At 39.8% G+C, this 20,449-nt stretch overlaps 2 protein-coding genes across 3 annotated transcripts in view; one reads left to right on the top strand and one right to left on the bottom strand.

Annotated features, from left to right (window-relative positions):
* The window catches only part of kmt2bb (lysine (K)-specific methyltransferase 2Bb), a 30,925-nt gene extending 17,302 nt beyond the window's left edge, over positions 1-13,623 (bottom strand). Inside the window, exons 1-12 of one of the 2 annotated variants that reach the window (XM_074654013.1) lie at positions 13,166-13,623; positions 10,204-10,282; positions 5,902-10,026; positions 5,625-5,800; positions 5,320-5,439; positions 4,870-5,056; positions 3,463-3,691; positions 3,309-3,376; positions 2,964-3,221; positions 2,631-2,737; positions 1,482-1,592; positions 148-261 (exon numbers count right to left, since the gene is read on the bottom strand). In XM_074654013.1, the coding sequence (XP_074510114.1) occupies positions 148-261; positions 1,482-1,592; positions 2,631-2,737; positions 2,964-3,221; positions 3,309-3,376; positions 3,463-3,691; positions 4,870-5,056; positions 5,320-5,439; positions 5,625-5,800; positions 5,902-10,026; positions 10,204-10,282; positions 13,166-13,498 (5,907 nt within the window). In that variant the 5' untranslated portion in view covers positions 13,499-13,623. The remainder of the gene's footprint in view (positions 1-147; positions 262-1,481; positions 1,593-2,630; positions 2,738-2,963; positions 3,222-3,308; positions 3,377-3,462; positions 3,692-4,869; positions 5,057-5,319; positions 5,440-5,624; positions 5,801-5,901; positions 10,027-10,203; positions 10,283-13,165) is intronic. The other variant, XM_074654014.1, reaches the window with a different exon arrangement.
* A 2,071-nt stretch (positions 13,624-15,694) lies between these two features.
* On the top strand, positions 15,695-19,888 carry psenen (presenilin enhancer, gamma-secretase subunit). Its single transcript, XM_074654067.1, has 4 exons — positions 15,695-15,841; positions 16,229-16,313; positions 18,091-18,195; positions 19,301-19,888. Exons 2-4 carry the CDS (start codon positions 16,253-16,255, stop codon positions 19,438-19,440), a joined length of 306 nt encoding a protein of 101 aa, XP_074510168.1. The 5' UTR covers positions 15,695-15,841; positions 16,229-16,252; the 3' UTR covers positions 19,441-19,888.
* Positions 19,889-20,449: the final 561 nt, after the last annotated feature.

A 20,449-nucleotide genomic window follows, 5' to 3' on the forward strand; every position in this document is an offset into this window, starting at 1 on the left:
GATATGATGAGATTCTGCATCATTTGGTGTTGTGTTTTACTACAACTCAATTGTATTGTAATTACTAACTTAAAACAAATTAAAGAAGGGCAAAGAATCAGATCAATTATTTCTATTAAAATAGAGCAAAATGTATTAAGTGGTTACCTCATGTTGCCCTTTACTGGCACATAGGAAGCAGACATAGGGCGGCATGGGCGGTGCAGAGGTCAATATACTTAAACCACCCATATTCCAGACATTGTCCAAAGTACAGTCCTCCTGAAAACAAAGACACAGTGTACACAACACAATTAACAGCTGAGAAAAGACCACTCACAGTAGTTACCAGCATAACACTATGTCTCCTGACCAATATATGTTGTTGTTTCAGTGGAGTGACTATATGAGGAGTGTGTTTACATTTTAAGTTCTGATGGAAGTGGTATGGTCGACTGTACGTTTTTATGCATATTAAAATTATGTTCTCAGGTTAAAATGCAGTTAAAACACATAATTAACAAACACTGTCCTCTAGTGGACAAAAATAAGAATGTTACGTGAACTAGGGAATTACAATAGCTTTAATTTACTGCGTGTGTGACTTTGTACTGTGTACTTTAAACTGCTCTGAGATGAATACAGGTTTTGTGAAATGAATAATATTTGAAGAAAACAAATATATGTTTGACCCCAATCATCATAAATCACATAGCTGTGGCACCAAAACATTCAGTGGCTGTTGTAACCACTGAATCTCATCATTTAAGAAGTGTCTTTATGTTACATTAGGGCTGTCATTCAATTAAAATATTTAATATTGATTAATAATCGCCCGATTGTCCATTGTTTTCATCTGTTCAAAATGTATCTTAAAGGGAGATTTGTCAAGTATTTAATACTCTTATCAACATGGGAGTGGGCAAATATGCATCTACGTATATATTTATTATTAGAAATCAATTAACACCACAATATGACACAATTTGTTCAGAAACCCTCACAGGTACTGCATTTAGCATAAAAAATATGCTCAAATCATAACATGGCAAACTCAAGCCCAACAGGCAACAACAGCTGTCAGTGTGTCAGTGTGCTGACTTGACCAAAACTGCATGGGATTATCATTAAGTGGTCATATGGGTGCCCATTTTCATTCACATATCTTGAGGTCAGAGGTTAAGGGACCCCTTTGAAAATGGCCATTCCAGTTTTCCCTCGCCAAAATTTAGCGTGAGTTTGGAGCGTTATTTAGTTTCCTTCGCATCAAGCTAGTATGACATGGTTGGTACCAATGAATTCCTCTAGTTTCATATGACACCAGTATCTTCCCTCAAGGTTTAAAACTGAGCTACAACCCACTTACCAAAAAATCGCAAGTTGTGGTAATGTGCTAAAGAAATTAGTGTCGTTAAAACAAATTTGCGTTAATGCGTTATTATCGCGTCAAATTTGACAGCCCTAATTACAATATATGTGATGTACTGTAAAAAGTGACCTACCTTGAAGTCAACCCTGATTTTGTGAGTAGGTTTAGAAGACTCAGTTTCTCTCTGCTCAAATCCATGGGCCAGGGCAGCCAGGACACTGGGGGGAGTCTGCTCCGAAGGACCCTGAGAGACAACCGTAATATGAATGTGGGCAGGAATGGACACGCTGAAAGCCCTAATATACTTACTTTTCACTATGCATTCTAATGGGGACCATGGATACCCTGTGACAACTACTGCTGGTCCACAGGTCTGTGGGGGCTGAATACCACACAGCTTCCTTTAGCTGTTCCTCAACACTGGCTCTCACCTCTTTGTACATCCGAAGGATTTCATTTGTGGAAAAGTATGTACCTTGTACATTAGGGCTGCCTTCTTTATCAGGTGGAGGAAAGCCAGATTTTTCCACTACTCTTATGGACATCGTGTCCTTGGCAATAAAATATGTCACAGCATGGTTCAATTCTTTGGCTTGTTTGGATGTGGCATCTAACTTAATTCCCTTTGCAAGTGACTGTGTGACAGATGGTTGTGCTGGATTGGGAAATGTCTTGGCAGAGCTAGATTGACCATAAAGAATTAACAGAATTATAAAAATATAGCATGTTACTATAACATGTTATATAACTAAAGCATGTTAGTTTACATGTTAGCAGCACTATAGAATGTTAAATTAACTACTACATGAAAAATTGCTGTGAGCTTTTCAAATAATGTCTTATGATTATTAACAATTACTTATAAGTCCAGAATGCTCCCATCTGTACCTTTAACTCAAACACGTGTGTGTGTGTGTGTGTGTGTGTGTGTGTGTTTCTTTATGGGGTCATATTCGGGTGAGTGTGTGCGTTTGTGTTTGTAAGTCAGAGGTTCCTGAACGGACAGAAAATACAGCACAAATGTAGCCGGGATGTGAAAAAGGATTTTGATGGCGCATTTTACGATAAACGTTAAAAAAAAATTTCATTAACGTGCACAGGTGAGATTCTTCGTCTGGTTGCATTTTTTTTTCTCAATACTGTAGATAAGCAAATGTACATGGTATGATAACCATCACCTTTCATACCATGGTATACCAATGCTACCCCAGAGCAAATCACACACACAAAAAAACTGCAAGTTGCGTAGTCCGACCAGGCTGATCAAACTCTAATGACCTACCTTTTCAGGTTTACGTCGAGCAGAAGGTATGCGGTGTGAACTGGACTTTCGATGCCTGACTTCCTCATCTGAAATGTCTCCAAGGAATCCATCCAGTGACACAAAGTCTGCAGAAGGCAGGAAAAAACAAAATCTATTATTAGGCGGCACCTCAGAAGGCTTGACACGCTTAGTATCAAAAGAATATTTTCGTTTAAAGAAATGTGTTTGCAAAGACTACAGCTCTACATTACATGTATTACATGTACTTATGATCTGTGGTGTTAATAAAAATAAATCATCTAGATCGTGAATGAAGCATCTATGTCATCTTGTTTCTGAATGTTAATTGACCTTGACTGAAACGGGATCCAGCGCCCCTTTTCCTGGCTGGCGAGGCAGAGCTTGAGAAAGCTTTGTCATCTAGATCAGAGTCGTAGTCCACCAAGTCAAAGTAGACGCGGGGTTTCACAACACGCTTCGGCTGCTTCCTTAGTGACGGACTGTGGCCGTCACCATGGAGACCAGATGGCGAGTCTGCACCACCCTCGTTCCCTTCGTCATTACTCGAATGGCCCCCGCTGAGAGAGGATCGCCGTCGCTTAGAGGCACCTTAAAAAAAAAAAGAGGCGGCATGTAGCTGAATGCTATGGAAGTATTACAGCAACATGAAGCTTGCACGCTCAAGTGAAGAATTACCTTTGGGTGCAGTTCTTCCACTTAGTCTGCGTGCTTTTCTCTCTTCAATTTGATCACATCTCTTATACCTTGTGGTAAAAAAAGAAGATTCTTAATTATTTTTTTAAACACTGCGATGAGATTACAACTAAGAATCAAATATAGGTCAACTTACACACAACACTGCCGTTTGGTATTGGGACCACCAAACTTGGGTTTGTCGAGGCAGTTCATGCACCTGCCACAATCGTCCTCGTGGTTGCAGCCTTTGCAAATTCCACACCTCCGAGAACGATACCCAAATGGCCCGAGTCCTTTCCGTTTTATTAAATTCGACTTCTTGACCTTGATGACCTTTGGATCTGACAGCCCGGGACTGTCTGATTCAGAGGGAGACCCAATATCTGCAAAAACAATAGACATCCATCTGTTAGTCAGTTAAATAGTTCATCATTCACCTTTCAGGGATGCGGTTGCAGATAATTTCATGGCACTAAGTTTGGTTTGGACTAACTATTGTAACTATTATTTTGTCAATCAAAAATGTTCTTATGAGCATACGCAATCAAACAGAATCACAATGGCTAATGATACATCAAATCTCTGGAAAAGTAGCATTTATAGGAAGGTTTTTGCAATAAGCAAGCTGTAAATTTAACTGTTTTAAATTTATCATCAATGAAATAGGGCTCAATTTATTGTCCGGTTCTTTTGTTTGCATTCTATAGATAGATGGACAAAATGTAAATTCAGAAACATAAAAATGATGGGCTGTTGGACATAGATAGCTAAAGAGTAGGGGGTGTCACGATACACATATTCATACTGACGCATTAATCATAAATGATTCCGTTTCAATTAGGGCTGTCAATCGATTAAAATATTTAATTGTGATTAATCACTTGATTGTCCATAGTTAATCGCAGTTTATCACAAATTAATCGCACATTTTTTGTCTGTTCAAAATGTACCTTAAAGAGAGATTTGTCAAGTATTTAATACTCTTATCAACATGTGAGTGAGCAAATTGATGTATGCAAATGTATGTATATATTTGCATACATAAAAAATATGCTCAAATTAAAACATGGCAAACTCAAGCCCAACAGGCAACAACAGCTGTCAGTGTGTCAGTGAGCTGACTTGACTATGACTTGGCCCAAACTGCATGCGATTAGCATAAACTGGGCATGTCTGTAAAGGGGAGACTCGTGGGTACCCATAGAACCCATTTTCATTCACATATCTTGGGGTCAGAGATCAAGGGACGGCCATGCGATAGCAGTGTCTTCACTCTAGCTGCTACAACCTAAAAATTGCAAGTTGCGTTAATACGTTTAAGAAATTAGTGGCGTTAAAACGAATTTGCGCTTTGACAGCCCTAATTTCAATGCATCCGTCTGTTCAAAGAAGTTTCTGTACTACTCCATCGTCTGCCAGGACTGAGAAGTTGAAACTAATACTATTACCATGTCTACTACTACTGCTGCTGCTGCTGCCATTGAGTCATCACACTCAAGTCATGACAAGTTTTATGAGCATGTCTAATGAAAGCAAATCCAGATAATCAGTTTCCACCTACCTTTAGGGATGGCTGAGGGGGAAATGCCGCTTCTTTCATGCAGAGGCAAGGCGCTAAGTCTGGGAATGTCATCTGGTACCAAGGCTCGAGGCTGCCCCAGCACCACGGATGCAGCGCGACACACATGCTTGATACGTGGACCTCCTGCTCTACGGAACTCCTGACACAGCGGGGAGATGACCTGCGGCTGGAGAAATGAAAATATGAAAATCAGATAAAGATAGAGGCACTGATGTAAAGAGGCTGGAATTGACATCAATTGCTTTCAAACTTGAATCATTAGTTATACATTTCATTAATGTATACTGAATAGAGAAAGTTAGCTTTTGCTAAGTTTCCAACTATAGGAACAAGGTTAATTAACAACAATGAACCAGTAAAATCAGAGACAGAAACAAGATTTGTAGTTGGATCGATCTCTGCCTCAGGCCTATTGATTTGTACACTTACTTGTCCTTGAGGCTGCTCTGTCTTGACTGGAACATCAGCATCAAGCTTAACCCTCTGCTTCCTTCTTTGTCTCTTAGAGGTCACATCTCGAGACCTGGCGCCAGTCGGGCCAGATAACAGCTACAGGGTTAACAGGCAAAAACAAGGCATCAATACAAGCTCCAGAAAAACCCTGAATCAATCAAAACACTTGTGGAGGTTTCCCTTATCTATGACATTTTTATTACATAGATTTTATCTAATAATGTACAATTAATGTCTACAATGATGATGTGATAATGTGATTGTGGTGATCATGGCCTTACCCCAGATGACTTAAGCTGTTTCTGCTGGTCGATCTTAATGAGCTGGACCTTGGCTTTCCGGAGGAGATTGAGCATTCTTTTATTTGCACCAGTGAGGCGCGCTCTTTGTGAAGCTCCCTTCTCCACAGATCCAGGATAATCGCCTTCACCTGACTTCTGTTCTGACTGCAACCCTCCTGTAGATATAAAGTAATACATGCTGATTTCTGGTCTATTAAAAGTAATAAAGCAAATGTAGCATTAAATAATCTGATGCTTTTAAAATTATGCTGCTTACCTGAGTGAAGTTGGACAATGTCTTTCCCTGCTAAACTCTCCTTTTTACCGTGCTGAAGGGCAAGGGACTTGGAGTTCATAGTCCTAACACACACAGAAACTTTTCTCACCACTCCAGGAGAATCAAGGTCTTCTATCTTGAGCTTGGATTTGTCCTTCCCTGCGTTTGTATTCCGTTGCCTGAGGCTGATGCTCATGGCCTCATCATCGAGTCCTTCAGCTAAATCAACAGGAGGCTGTAGGAGTTTACTCACACTATCCGTCTCTGTTGTGTTTTTGCTTTTGAGAAATCCTGTCTGCGCCTTCTTTAGCCTTTGAAAAATCTTGAACTGAGCTGCTTGTTTAATAAACTTGGGGGAACTTTTCTTTTTCGGGGCATCCAGGGGGTCAGTAGATAGTTCTGTGGGCTTATCAACTGGTATAGGTAAAAACAAATCCTCACATTTGTCCTCTGAAGTTTTGTCCAGTGTATACACTTCATCGCTCGACTCTTCTAGCTCATCCCACTTGAAAGTAGAGTTCTTTAGAAGAGACTTCTTCTTTTCAGTTTTGCCACCTTTTCTCTCAGAAAACAGGCCGTCAGCTATATCAAAGTCGTCATCTAGTTCCTGAGAAAACAGATCGACATCCAGTTGAGCTTCGTTCAATATGTCCTCCTCATCAATCGGTAGGATAGGGGATATTGCTCTGCCCATCCCATCATCTCGCCTCTTTCCCGGGCGCATTTGCAAGCCCAGTTGTAAACCCTTCTTTGGTGAGTTTCTTCGAGGCAATAACGACATTCCAGCGTCATCCATAAACCTTTGCGGGGTCTTGATCACCCGTGAGGATCTGGCACTTACAACAGGCATAATGAAGTGCTTGATATTTTTCACAAACTTTGATTTACCAGGCTGGGCATCTAGAACATCTGCTTGTCCCCCATCGACTAATGTGTCTGTTTCTTCCTGCTTCAAACTATCATTGTCAAGCCTGATTTCCATCAGCTTAGAAATTATTTTAGACTGTGGTTTTGGCCTTTTAGATCCAATAAAATGAAGGCCTGTAGGTCTTTTTTTGTGCTTTTTATGTACACCAATAAGTTTGGGTCTTGGGGCTGGTGTGATAGCTGCCACAGGGGTGGAAATGTCAATATCCTCCTCAACAATTTTCTGTCTTTCAGATAATTTAAGTGGAGCAAACTTCCCATCTCTGCTCCTGTGCCTGTGTTTCTGGCGCTGCCCAATCAAACTTTTACGCCTCTTTTTTCCTTTTTTGAGAGATTTCTTTCGTAGGCACGGTGTTTGTGGATCACTTGCTTGACTTTCTGCCACAAAAGATGGTTGACTATCTATCATCTGAATGTCGGTTTCCTCTTTTATCGGTGCCAGTATCTGCTCTTCTTCCACTGGCACGGTGTCCTGTTTTGCCTCAGGCTGGGTGCAATCTTTTGTTTCTGACTGACTTGCTTCTGTTACTGAAGGCTGAATATCTTCCTTTAGCACAGACTCTGTGATAGTAGCTTCAACTGTAGCCAACTCTGTGCTGACAGCAGTTTCAGGAGAGACAACAGCCTTCTTCCTTTGAACAGACTTCTTTTTCCATGCTTTATTATTTCTACATCTTCTAGGTTTGGAAGGCACAGGCAATGGTTTGGCCTCTTTGATCTGTGGTTCTACCTCATTCTCCACCTTCTGTGGAGAAACTTCAACTGGCACCTGTGAGGGATCGTCAGCGATCTTTAAGGAATCCTTATCAGGAGTTTCAGTGTTTACACTGGTCACCTGTGAGGGGTCCTCAGCCAAATCCTGAAAGGCATTTTTAGGAAGACCATGTGAGCTTGAATCTTCAGTTGAAGCCTGAACAGAATCTTCGACGTGCACCTGCGGCGTATCTACCTCCTGTGGACCTGTTCTAAGCCTTCGTTTCTGCGTGACCACCGGCTTATGACTGACAGACTTTGTTTGTGGTGAATCAAAGCTTGGTGTCCTTCTCCTTAGTCTCCTAGTTGGTGTGACTTCAGTATCCAGACATGATGATTTGTCCTCATTAACTTCACTTGGTTCTTTCAGAACATCCTCTTTATTTTCAGGGCTAACTTGCTGAATTAAAAAGGATGGCTTTGAGCTTTTATGCTTCCCAGGAGAGGAGACCTTTTTGATCTGAAGAGGTGGAACTTTCCCGCAATCTGTTTTAGTAATTTCTTGTGGAGGCGTTTCATTTACGTGTTCCACTTCAACTTCCACCTGTAAAGTGGACTTTTCCTCAATTGACACGTCCGCCTCGTTTTGGGAACCCTTCTCATTATTGTCCAAGCTTTTACTCTCTTGCGAGGTTGAGTTATCCGGTTTTGATATTTTATCCATCGCCTTCAGACTCTTGTTGACATTATTGTCCAAGCTTTTACTCTCTTGCGGGGTTGAGTTATCCAGTTTAGATTTTTTATCCATCGCCTTCAGACTCTTGTTGACATTATTGTCCAAGCTTTTACTCTCTTGCGGGGTTGAGTTATCAGCTTTTGATTTCTTATCCATCGCCTTCAGACTCTTGTTGACATTATCGTCCAAGCTTTTACTCTCTTGCGGGGTTGAGTTATCCACTTTTGATTTCTTATCCATCGCCTTCAGACTCCTGTTGACATTATTGTCCAAGCTTTTACTCTCTTGCGGGGTTGAGTTATCCAGTTTTGATTTTTTATCCATCGCCTTCAGACTCTTGTTGACATTATTGTCCAAGCTTTTACTCTCTTGCGGGGTTGAGTTATCCAGTTTGGATTTTTTATCCATCGCCTTCAGACTCTTGTTGACATTATTGTCCAAGCTTTTACTCTCTTGCGGGGTTGAGTTATCCAGTTTGGATTTTTTATCCATCGCCTTCAGACTCTTGTTGACATTATTGTCCAAGCTTTTACTCTCTTGCGGGGTTGAGTTATCCAGTTTTGATTTTTTATCCAACACCTTCCGACTCTTGTTGACACTGGTGTCACAAAACGTGGACTGGTCCACTTCACTCGCAGTCTTCTCTGTTACTTTGACAGTGTTTTCAGCACCCTGTATCCGACTTTCTCCCTTCACTAATGTTAAAGTCCAAACAAATTTTTTTCTCAGTTTTTTCTTTCGAGTTGAATTCTTCCCACTGGCCTGAGCATCAAATTTGGGGTTTCTGATCTTCAGCAACTTTAAACTCGGGACCCGCATTTCCTCGTTTTTCAAAGGCAAACTGTCACTGGATTGTACAGCTAAATGATCAGTCTCTGTGGATGATGGACCAGTGTTTTCTGGCACCGCAGCATCCTTATTCAGCCTCTTGCTTTGCCTTCGTCTGTCACTTCTTGCTGATGGTTCGGTCTCCTTTGCTTGAGAAACTTCTGGCTTTGACTCCTCCAGAATGGGATCACTTTTACTGAGACTTTCTTGTTCAGCTGCACTGCCTGAGACTGTTTTAGTGAGTGGGTTAGTGACTCTAATGCTCCTACGAATTACTTTTTGATTAACTTCAGAACCTTGCTCGGTCACAATTTCCTTATGCTTTAATTTCTTTGCATTCGTTTTTGGCTCCACAGTCCCGCTCTCCTTTACAGTGTCAAATCGATCGGCTGATTTTCTCTCTTTCGATTTTTGGTCATCATCCACAGCTTTGGCGCTAGTCTGGCAGACAGTCTCTGTTGTCTTTGAAGCAGATCTCCCACGCCTTCTTGCAGGTACAGTCCCCCCTCCCTTATCTTCTGTGCCATGTTTATCCTCATGTGGTTCAGTTTTTAATTTGACATGAGCACTTGAAATCTGGTCGCCCTGAATGTCCTTGGCTTTAGGCTGATCCTGGATTCCTTTTATCTTCAACTTCTTCGCAGATTTTTTATGAGACTCCTTTACGGTTTTCATTTTCTTTTTGGCCACCAACTTTATAGTAATCCTTGGTGCTGCTGATGAGGCTCCGCTTTTAGCGTACTGTCGATCCACAATGAGTTTTCCTTTCAAACCTTTCCTGCAATCTTTTGCAGGCTCTGCTTCATGAGATACGCTGTGTTTTTCCTCCAAAGAATTTACATCTTTTACAGGATCAGGTGGGGTAATATCTGCCTCCACAGCTGGCATTTTCAGCAGTAGCTTCTCACTTTGTCGTTTAGATTTTGTGTTGACACCATCACCTAAAAAACAAAAAAGATTTTAAATATTACAAAATCCATGGCTCCTCCAGTGAATGCAGAACTGGGAATAGAAAAGAAACCTCTTTTATTTTGTGTTGCATGCTTAATCCAAACTTCTGTGGTGTTAATAAATTTCAACAAATGTGAAATTTGGGACAGTAAGATATTTTTCTTTACCTTTGGAAGGGTTCTGTCGTGACCATGCAGGTCCTTTGGAGCCTTTTCTCTCAGCTTCAAATCCTCTGAAGTTGTCTCCCTTGAAAAGTAAAAACAGATAATTAACACTTGAAGCAAAGTAACACCACTCTGCTGGAGGCTGCCAAACCATCAGCAAAAACAATGACTAAAATGTTTAGTTAAGCGCATTCATTTTGAATTCCAGAGCATGGCATTATTTGTATCCAGTGCACTGTAGACTGAACACTGAAAATGTCTTTTAAAGTTCATTATGAAGAATGGATTCATGTCCGACATAATAATGATTTTATCAATACACCTTACATAACAATATATGTTTATCTTAGCATATTGGATCAAAGGCTATGCCAAATAATAAAAAAAAAGGTTATTTGGTTAAGACGTTACAGCAATAATATCACACAATGGACAACTGTTTTCATTTTTCCACATTCAAACCAAATATTCTCAATCATCTCATCTTGTTGTAATATATTAAACATGAATGGGGCATTTGTAACAACCTAAAATGTGTTTAAATGTTTGGGGGGAACTCTTCTTAAACATTTTCATGATGCAGTTAAGAGAAAACCTACACTACCTACAAAAAAACTGCAGAGAAAGGTAGGTCTGTATTTACGATTCCCTCCAAGTACTGTAACCATACATCCCCCTCATGCTTGCAGCTGTAACCTGAAAGCGAAACTGCTCCACTCTTATGAATCCTGATTATACATTAACGTTTACATGTCATCAATAATATTGGAGCTTTCGGGTTCTAACAAGGGTTGCAACTGGCTTTGGCACACTTCTTTCTACACCACCATTTAAACCTGTCGTGTAACATTAGCTAGCAGTCAGCCAGCCAGCCATCCCCTCCTCTCTAAAAAGCATTTAAACTCACTTTTCTTTCTGCATATAAAGCTAGCCAAAATGAAAACGTATTCATCTGAGTGTTTATGTCACAGTTACCATAGGAAGAGAAATATGGTTCTAGAAGATTTGTGTGTATGTAAACTATTTACTCCCTCATGCTTGCAGCTGTAACCTGTAAGCCAAACAGCTCTCATATGAATCATGATTATGCATTAATGTTTACATGTTCAATAATAGGGGAGCTTTCTGCACCACCAGTTAAACCTGTCATGTTTGGTAACATTAGCTTGCAAGTTAGCCCTCCTCTCCACTCTAAAAAGCATTTAAACTCACTTTTCTGTCTGCATAAAAACCTAGCCTAAATGAAAACTTATTCATCTGAGTGTTTATGTCACAGTGACCACAGGTAGAGAAGTATAATGCTAGAAGATTTGTGTGTATTTAAACTACTTACTCCCTCATGCAAGTTAGCCAGCCAGCCATCCCCCTCCTCTCCTCTCTAAAAAAGCATTTAAACTCACTTTTCTGTCTGCATTAAAAAGCAAGCCAAAATGAAAACTTATTTTTCTGAGTATATATATTATTAAACATGAATGGGGCCTGCATTTGTAACAACCTAAAAGTGTGTTTGGTGGGGAACTCTTCCTAAACCCTTTCATGATGCAGTTAAGAGAAAACCTACACTACCTACAAACAAAACTGCAGAGAAAGGTAGGTCTGTAATTCCCTCCAAGTACTGTAACGTTACATCTCCCTCATGTTTTGCAGCTGTAACCTGAAAGCCAGCTCTCTTATGAATCATGATTATACATTAATGTTCAATAATAGGGAGCTTTCAGTTCTAACAAGGGTTGCAACTGGCTTTGCAACCATTCAAACATGTCGTGTTTGGTAACATTAGCTACAAGTTAGCCCTCCTCTCCGCTCTAAAAAGCATTTAAACTCACTTTTCTGTCTGCATAAAAAGCTAGACTAAATGAAAACTTATTCATCTGAGTGTTTATGTCAGTTACCACAGCTAGAGAAGTATAATGCTAGAAGATTTGTGTGTATGTAAACTACTTACTCCCTCATGCAAGTTAGCCAGCCAGCCATCCAGCCAGCCATCCCACTCCTCTCCTCTCTAAAAAAGCATTTAAACTCACTTTTCTGTCTGCATAAAAAGCTAGCCTAAATGAAAACGTATTCATCTGAGTGTTTATGTCACAGTTACCACAGGTAGAAAAGTATAATGCTAGAAGATGTGTGTGTGTGTAAACTACTTACTCCCTCATGCTTGCAGCTGTAACCTGAAAGCCAAACAGCTCTCATATGATTATACATTAATGTTCAATAATAGGGAGCTTTAACAAGGGCACAACTGGCTTTGGCACACTTCTTCCTGCACCGCAATTTAAACCTGTCGTGTTTGGTAACATTACCTAGCAAGTTAGCCCTCCTCTCCTAACTAAAAAGCATTTAAACTCACGTTTCTGTCTGCAGAAAAAAAGCTAGTCAAAATGAAAACTTATTCATCTGAGTGTTCACGTCACAGTTACCACAGCTAGTATAATGCTAGAAGATTAGTGTGTATTTAAACTACTTAAAGCAAGACAACTACTGCATGCATCTGCACAGACAGCGTATGATAAACAGAGCAGCTACCATTAGCCTGCTGTGTGCAGCATACAGAGGCGCTAGCGAACTAGCCCTCCCTGTTCTTTGTGTTGGCTACTAGTAGCTCTAGCTGCTACCTCTGCTCTGGCCTGATAACGAGCTGGGCCATAAAGATGAAATAATTGCGACCCTCCTGTTTACAAATAGCCGTAGTAACTCACTGGCTTTTAAAAAATATATTTTCCACACTCTAATATGTTAACACACGTGAGAGGGAATTGAGGGAAGTAATGTAACTTCTCTGCTGCTTTTTACTTGAAGTAGTATTTAGTGTTGTTGCATTAAATGTCATGGAGTACAGTGGTTAGCTTAGCTTGAAGCTAAAGGGATGTTGACATTTCTCCACTACTATAACCAGTTGCTATGGACAGCACTCACACTTTCACATTCACACACACAATATGAGAAAGATGAAAATAAAGATACTAACTCCTGGTTCGGTTTGGGACCTCACCTCTTCACTCCCACTAGAGCTGTATCCAGCCTGGTCGAGGGTCTGGTGGCTCGCCTCTATGCCGAGCAGGCGCAAGTGAGACTGGTCTTCGTTTAACGAGAGCACCAGGCTCGCGGGCCTTGGCCCTCCGTTAGTCACATCATCACACTCCGAGGAGCCAGATCGACCCAGTTGCCATCGTTTCTCGGAGCGCAAACGACTGCGTGACGACCAAGGCCGACCGGGGAAACGACCTCTGGCCGTGGCGGTTCCACCTTGGCCTCCTACGGCAGCCGCGGTTGCTGATCCGCATCCCGCTGCCGCCATCATTGCTTCAACAACAACACACACACACACACACACACATTCACAGCGACGGGGCTAGCAGTGTTCGAGCAGAGAGAGAGAGAGACAAGAGGGAAGGCGCCAGATGGGAGGGGGGAGCCGCAATGCAGCATGGGAAAGTGAGTTTTTTGGGTGACGCTCCTCCGATATGGGGATGGGAGAGGAGGTCGACCTCTGGTGGTGGATGCATACATAGTGAACTTTCCATTCAGAAATTTATACATATTACATCTCAGACTATGACACTTTGCTAGATAAAATAAGATGATTATTTATTAATCCAGAAAATGCAGGTGTCAAAGCAGCAACATCAGCAAACAGAGTGAAACACAGGAGAGGTAAAGGTATACAAAAATTATAAAAACAATAATAGAGATATAAAAGATACAGAGTGAATGGGTGAACATAGTGTATACAGTCTGTCAATAAATAAATGTAGTATGTACAATAAATAAATGTAGTATGTACAATAAATAAATGTAGTATGTTCAATAAATAAATGTAGTATGTTCAATACATAAATGTAGTATGTACAATAAATAAATGTAGTATGTTCAATAAATAAATGTAGTATGTACAATAAATAAATGTAGTATGTACAATAAATAAATGTAGTATGTTCAATAAATAAATGTAGTATGTACAATAAATAAATGTAGTATGTACAATAAATAAATGTAATGTGTACATATGTGCAGTCTATAAAGTGGTATATAGGATGTATAGTGTAAAGTAAGTGTAAGTGCACCAGTGGTTAGAGTCCAAGATGGTTGCAGATAGTGCATGTTTACACTTCTTAAAGTCCTCCTAGTTCTCATGTGGGGGTCAGCCTTGGTTGTGGAGCCTGATGGCTACCAGCATGAAGGACTGACCCAGGCAGTTTGTGTTGTGCCGAGGGGGATGAGTCTGTGGGTGAAGGTGCTCCTCATCTTGACTAGCTCATCATGGAGGGGGTGGGAAGGGTTCTCCAGGATAGCGTCCAGCTTCCTCCTCATCCTCCTCCTCTGCCACCACCTCCAGATCGTCCAGTTCAGATCCAACCACAGAGCTAGCCTTCCTAACCAGCCTGTTCAGTTTTTAAATAGATATGAGTCCAACTTTATGCATCTGTATTGTCACCAGAAGAAGCTGACGATGAAAAATAAAATTGCAGCTATTGACTATATTTGAAATCCACATTCTTCAAACCTGTACATTTGTCTTTAAAGGTCCCATGTTAGGCTCATTTTCAGGTTCATGCTTGTATTTTGTGTTTCTACTAGAACATGTTTACATGCTGTAATGTTAAAAAAACACGTTATTTTCCTCATACTGTCAGCCTGAATATGCCAGTATTTACCCTCTGTCTGAAACGCTCCGTTTTAGCGCATTTTGACGGAATTGCAACAGAATTACGTTGCTAGGCAACAGCTTAGGTCCATATGTACTTCCTGTCAGCTGATGACATTCACATACACTGCAACCAGGAATAAACTGGGACACATTTAGAATGTTTACGTTTAAAACTGTGTCAAGGGTCTAAATATTGTATATTCGTGACATCACAAATGGGCAGAAATCCTAACGGCTTGCTTCAAACGCACAATTTCTGAATACAGGCTTTGAGTATTTCTCCGTATATTTAGCGCTTCGATACTTTCACAGTATTTATAAAGCATTTAAACCTGCTTTATAATATAAAAGACATGAAAATCTTACTTTTTATAATATGGGACCTTTAAAGAGAAAAAAAAGTCCTCCTGACCTAAGCTAGCCCATTGCATTTGGTAAGTCACTCCTCAAATTGAGTAATAAAATATGTATTCAATATGAACTCTTTATTGTGAGTGTGGTCAGCAGGGAATGAAATTAGCACCTGCCAGCTGCCAAATACAGGGAAAATGTTGGCTGTGGCAGGTAAAAAATTCAGCCCACCTCCCACCATAGCAGATAGATTTTCCTAGATTTCCAGCTTGTTTCAAATAAATTTCTGAATACGGGCTGTGTGTATTTCCCTGTGGATTGAGTGTTTCGATACTTTCACAGTATTTATATAGCACTTAAGCCTGCTTTATAATAAAAAAAAATGAAAATCTCACTTTTTAATAATATGGGACCTTTAAACCCCTTCTAAAAGCATATGAAGGCATTGTGACGCATGGCCACACACTCCCTTACAGTAGGGAGCGCTGTGCTGTGCAGGTTAGCTGCTGCTGGCCTTTAAAACACACAAAGGAGAAAGACGAGGACGAAGAATGCGATCCAGAAGAAGAAGAAGCGGAAGTGTTTTTTCTATTTAGTTAAATTGCGACGACTCTCTGACTCTTTGTCGCCTTCACTGATTACCAGGTAAACTGTCGCATTAATGTTCAGTATTCATGTAAATATTCCAATAGGACTTCTCCCAGCAGAAGAGTGTTCGTTACTGTCCGTCTGTTTGTTTGTAGCAGTCTGGACAACCTAATGCTACATTGCTAAGCTAACGAGATGCTAGTGGTAGCCTGAGGTGAATCTCGAGTCAGCTGACAATAAAACAACTGGGCCTGCTTTATTGCTTGGATTTTATAACATTTTCTTAACATTACTTTGCTTTTAATCATGTTCAGGCTAGTAGATAGACGACCATGTCTTAAACGGAGACATAACCAGCATCACCTTTGTCACAGAAGTTGTTTTTATTTGTGTTGTTGTTGTTGTTGTTTCTGCACTGTAACTTGTTTTTCTGTCTGATAACAGAGTCCAACACACATCACATCTACAATGAACCTGGAACGAATGCCCAATGAGGAGAAACTTGGCCTATGTCGAAAATATTATTTAGGTGAGAGTACTTAAAGTACTTAATTTTAAAAAATCTTTTTTTTGTATTATTATTATCTTCTTTTTTTTGTATGTGTAAATATTGTATGTGTTTTATTATTTCATGTGTTTAGTGTGTTTTCTAATTTTGGTGTCATTACTGCCTTAAGTCTTATCACATTTAATGTTATATTGGTTACTTCCTTTACTGTCGGGGGTGGGAGGGGAAAATTAGAAGACTACTTATTTGTTCTGTAATTTATATGCCTTGCAATGTTCTTCCAATTTAAAAAAAAAAGTACTTAAAGTGAACCATGTACTCAGGGTCTGAAATTCACCTTTTTCCTGAACATTTGTAAATGGTAAATGGACTTGCATTTATATAGCGCTTTTCTAGTCTTCCGACCACTCAAAGCGCTTTACACTACATGTCAGTATTTACCCATTCACACACACATTCATACACTGATGACAGAGGCTGCTAAAGGTGCCAACTTTGCCCATCAGGATCTAATCTAAACACTCATTCACACACCGATGGCTATGCCTTCGGGAGCAATTTGGGGTTAAGTGTCTTGCTCAAGGACACATCGATATGTGACCCGGAGCAGCTGGGGATCGAACCACCGACCTTCCGATTGGTGGACAACCTGCTCTACTATGTTTTTTGTCTGCCACTTCTGAAATCTAGGTTTTAAAATTGTAAACACTGAGTCAGTGGCACCAGAATGTAGAATTATGGAATATATAATGTAACCTTAATGCATGACTATATTTGGTAACACTTCATTTTACAGGTCTGCAAATTTCATGATAATTAGGTGATAATTAGCAAGTAACCTATTTGAAATTTCTTTGGAATTACTGCCAAATTACCCCAAATATTTACCTCAAAATGTATCGAAAATTACATTATTATAAACATGATTTAATAATTATATACTAAAATAGTATATAATCGTTAAAATAGGGCCCTTAGGCGCTGCTCTTCATCAGAGGTAGAAAACTAATAGAAGACACTTCTGATCAGCACAAATCTCACCATTATGTGACTTATTGTCTACACAAATGTAACCTGGTAGCTAATGTCATGATTCAGGGAGTTTTTTAAAGAAATTTCATAGAAGTTATTTGCTAATTATTATCTATTTACCAGCAGACATGGAAATAAAGCACATCAATTCACTTTGTATTCTTTTCTTGGAAATGTATTAAATAAATTACCAGCTATTGAGAAACAGCGGAATATAATTATTAAATAATGTTTATAATAAAGTAATTTTCAATAAATTTATAGGTAAATATTTGGGTAATTTGGCAGTAATTCCAAAGAAATTTCAAAAGTACTTGCTAATTATCACCTAATTACCATGAAAGTTGTGGACCTGTAAAATTAAGTGTTACCCTATATTTAATTTAAGCTTTAGAATTGCACTTGAAAAATAATATTTCTTAATGTAAGGAAAACCTGTCTGCCATGGTAATTTTCACCTGCCACAGCCAACATTTACCCTGTATTTGGCAGGTGGCAATGCTAATTTCATTCCCTGCATGTACTGATATAACATCTTTATATTGTATCTCACCTCCTCCCCTTTGGTTTGCAAATTCTGTTTGCAAATAGTATTAACACCTGCCTCTATAAGTTATATATGTATATACAAATGATGTGATGTAGTCCCATTTAGGTGAGAAGGAGGATAGGATACCAGGATAGTTCCAGTGACTAGGAAACTTTTTATAAAGTATGAGCAATATTATCCTTTATGATGTTTTTCCCATCTTTTTTTTTTTTTCAGGTGGCTTTGCATTTCTGCCATTCCTGTGGCTGGTCAATGTTGTTTGGTTTTTTAAGGAGGCCTTTGTAAAGCCAATTTACACTGAACAGCTCCAGATCAAAACATGTAAGTGTCAGAACTGCTACTTTAACACCAGAGTTTTTACAAAGTTTCCCTCAGTAGTTATATTGTGGATTCAACCCTTATTCATTTAATTATTACATTTTCAATCCAGTCTAGACCTCCAGTAAAACCCCAACGCAAATGTTCTGTACATTCTGTTCACACACAAATAACAGAATATGTGGGCATTATTGTTCTATCATGGTCAAACTACTGGGATGAAGTTAGGATATCTTTTCAGTTCCTTTAAATCCTAGAGGAGATATGATGACTTCTCTAGGCGAAGAGAGCTGATGAAATGCTTCCTAAGCAGGGCTTGACAATGATTACATTTATATGTATATTATGCTTTTTATATAAAACTTGTATTTATAGAATTCTTGTATCTACGTACATGAGATCAAAATACACAAGAACATAGGTTTTGTTTTAGGAAAACACTAAAACACATTTGACTCAGTATGTGATTTTTGAATGCTTTAACAACAATTAATATAGTGAATGTTTTGTGATTAGTATTTTATTCTTGGAAAAACAAAAATATTTCCCCACATAAATGCGAGCCACTACCACACTTTAGATTTAGAACACATATTGTACTTTAAGGGCTGCACGGTGGTGCAGTGGTTAGCACTGGCGCCTCACAGCTAGAGGGTTGCAGGTTCGAATCCGGCTTGGGACCCTTCTGTGTGGAGTTTGCATGTTCTCCCCGTGTTAGCGTGGGTTTTCTCCGGGTACTCCGGTTTCCTCCCACAGTCCAAAGACATGCAGGTTAGGTTAATTGTGGACTCTAAATTGCCCGTAGGTGTGAATGTGAGTGTGAATGGTTGTCTGTCTCTATGTGTCAGCCCTGTGATGGACTGGCGACCTGTCCAGGGTGTACCCCGCCTTCGCCCAATGTCGGCTGGGATCGGCTCCAGCCCCCCCGCGACCCCTAACGGGATAAGCGGTTGCAGATGAGGATGAGGGATTGTACTTTATAAAACACTGTCAAACAATAGAGTTTGAGGTTTTAAAGAAAGTTTCAGGCAAAGCAAGAGCATATGATATAACAGTGTTTCCATTGTTTTAATGCAGAGCAATTGTCCCTTGTGTGTTTTTCATCTAGACGTGAAGCGGTCAGCACTGGGGTTGCTGTTATGGGTTACAGTACTCACCACGTGGATCACCATTTTCCAGCACTTCAGAGCACAGTGGGGGGAGGTGGGAGATTACCTCTCCTTCACAATTCCACTGGGAATTCCTTGAAACATTTTTCTATGTCAGGTCTTTTGAAAAAATAACTAATGATGATCCACTAAATGGACCAAAGAATTTTCCTTCTTTAATGACAGTGAAAGATTCTGCTGATTTGTCTGGTCTCTGGAGATAAATTCAATGGCTGAGTCACGTTAACAGAGTAATTCCTTATGTCTTCAATGTGTTTTGTGCTTGCCAAGGCCTTTGAGAAAGTCATTTTTTAGAGTAGGCTTATTAATCTTGTATAGCAGACGATGTTAACTGACATGACAGTATCTAACAGTATATCTAATGATGAAGCTGGGTGTGTTTTCAGGCTTGTTCACGACTTTGAACAATTGATTCAACAAACTTTTTTCTTGAGTTGCGGAATTTAATGTTTGTGATCGTGCACCCCACACTATTTTTACTTGTGTATGAATGACGAATAAAAAAAACAAAAACATAATGCCTCCAAGTTGCAATGTTTTTACTCCATGTACTGTATTTCCCATGGCAAGTCAGAATCTCATTCTCCCATTGGAATATCATTATCATAAATCATCTTGCTAGGTGACTAATCGATGAGCTATTTTCCCCATACATATATATATACTCCTAATGTTTTGCATTGTTACAGAGGCTCCTAAAGTCTGGACAATCACTGGCGCCTGTTGTGAAACCCAATAACTTAATCCTTCCAAATGTCGCCACTTCCCTATCCTATATGAGTCATAACATAATCAGTGCCATTTTTAGTCACTCCACTCCAGTCAAAGCTTCGGTGACAGGTTCTACATTACTAACAGAGAGAACATGTGCCCACCTTATAAACTGGTGTGACTTCTCTATAGCGTGTCAAGAACAAGTCAGAAGTATCAGCACGTACAGTATTTTTATGGTGCAGGGAGTCCCTCAATAAAACTGAGTTACGGGGAGTAAACTAGAGTCCTTTTAAGGACATTGTACATTGTTTCCAAGTGCGTTTTATGTGTGTGTACTGACTGAGTGAAGAGATGGGAAGTATCAAAGTACATTT

This window comes from Sebastes fasciatus, chromosome 12, assembly GCF_043250625.1.
Source record: "Sebastes fasciatus isolate fSebFas1 chromosome 12, fSebFas1.pri, whole genome shotgun sequence".
NCBI classification, from domain to species: domain Eukaryota; kingdom Metazoa; phylum Chordata; class Actinopteri; order Perciformes; family Sebastidae; genus Sebastes; species Sebastes fasciatus.

Bases quoted from the DNA above. Each gene is read 5' to 3' on its own strand.
- psenen (XM_074654067.1), top strand. From the start codon at position 16,253: ATGAACCTGGAACGAATGCCCAATGAGGAGAAACTTGGCCTATGTCGA. The intron at 16,314-18,090 runs GTGAGAGTACTT...TTTTTTTTTCAG, and splicing joins ATGTCGAAAATATTATTTAG to GTGGCTTTGCATTTCTGCCA. The intron at 18,196-19,300 runs GTAAGTGTCAGA...TTTTTCATCTAG, and splicing joins ACAGCTCCAGATCAAAACAT to ACGTGAAGCGGTCAGCACTG.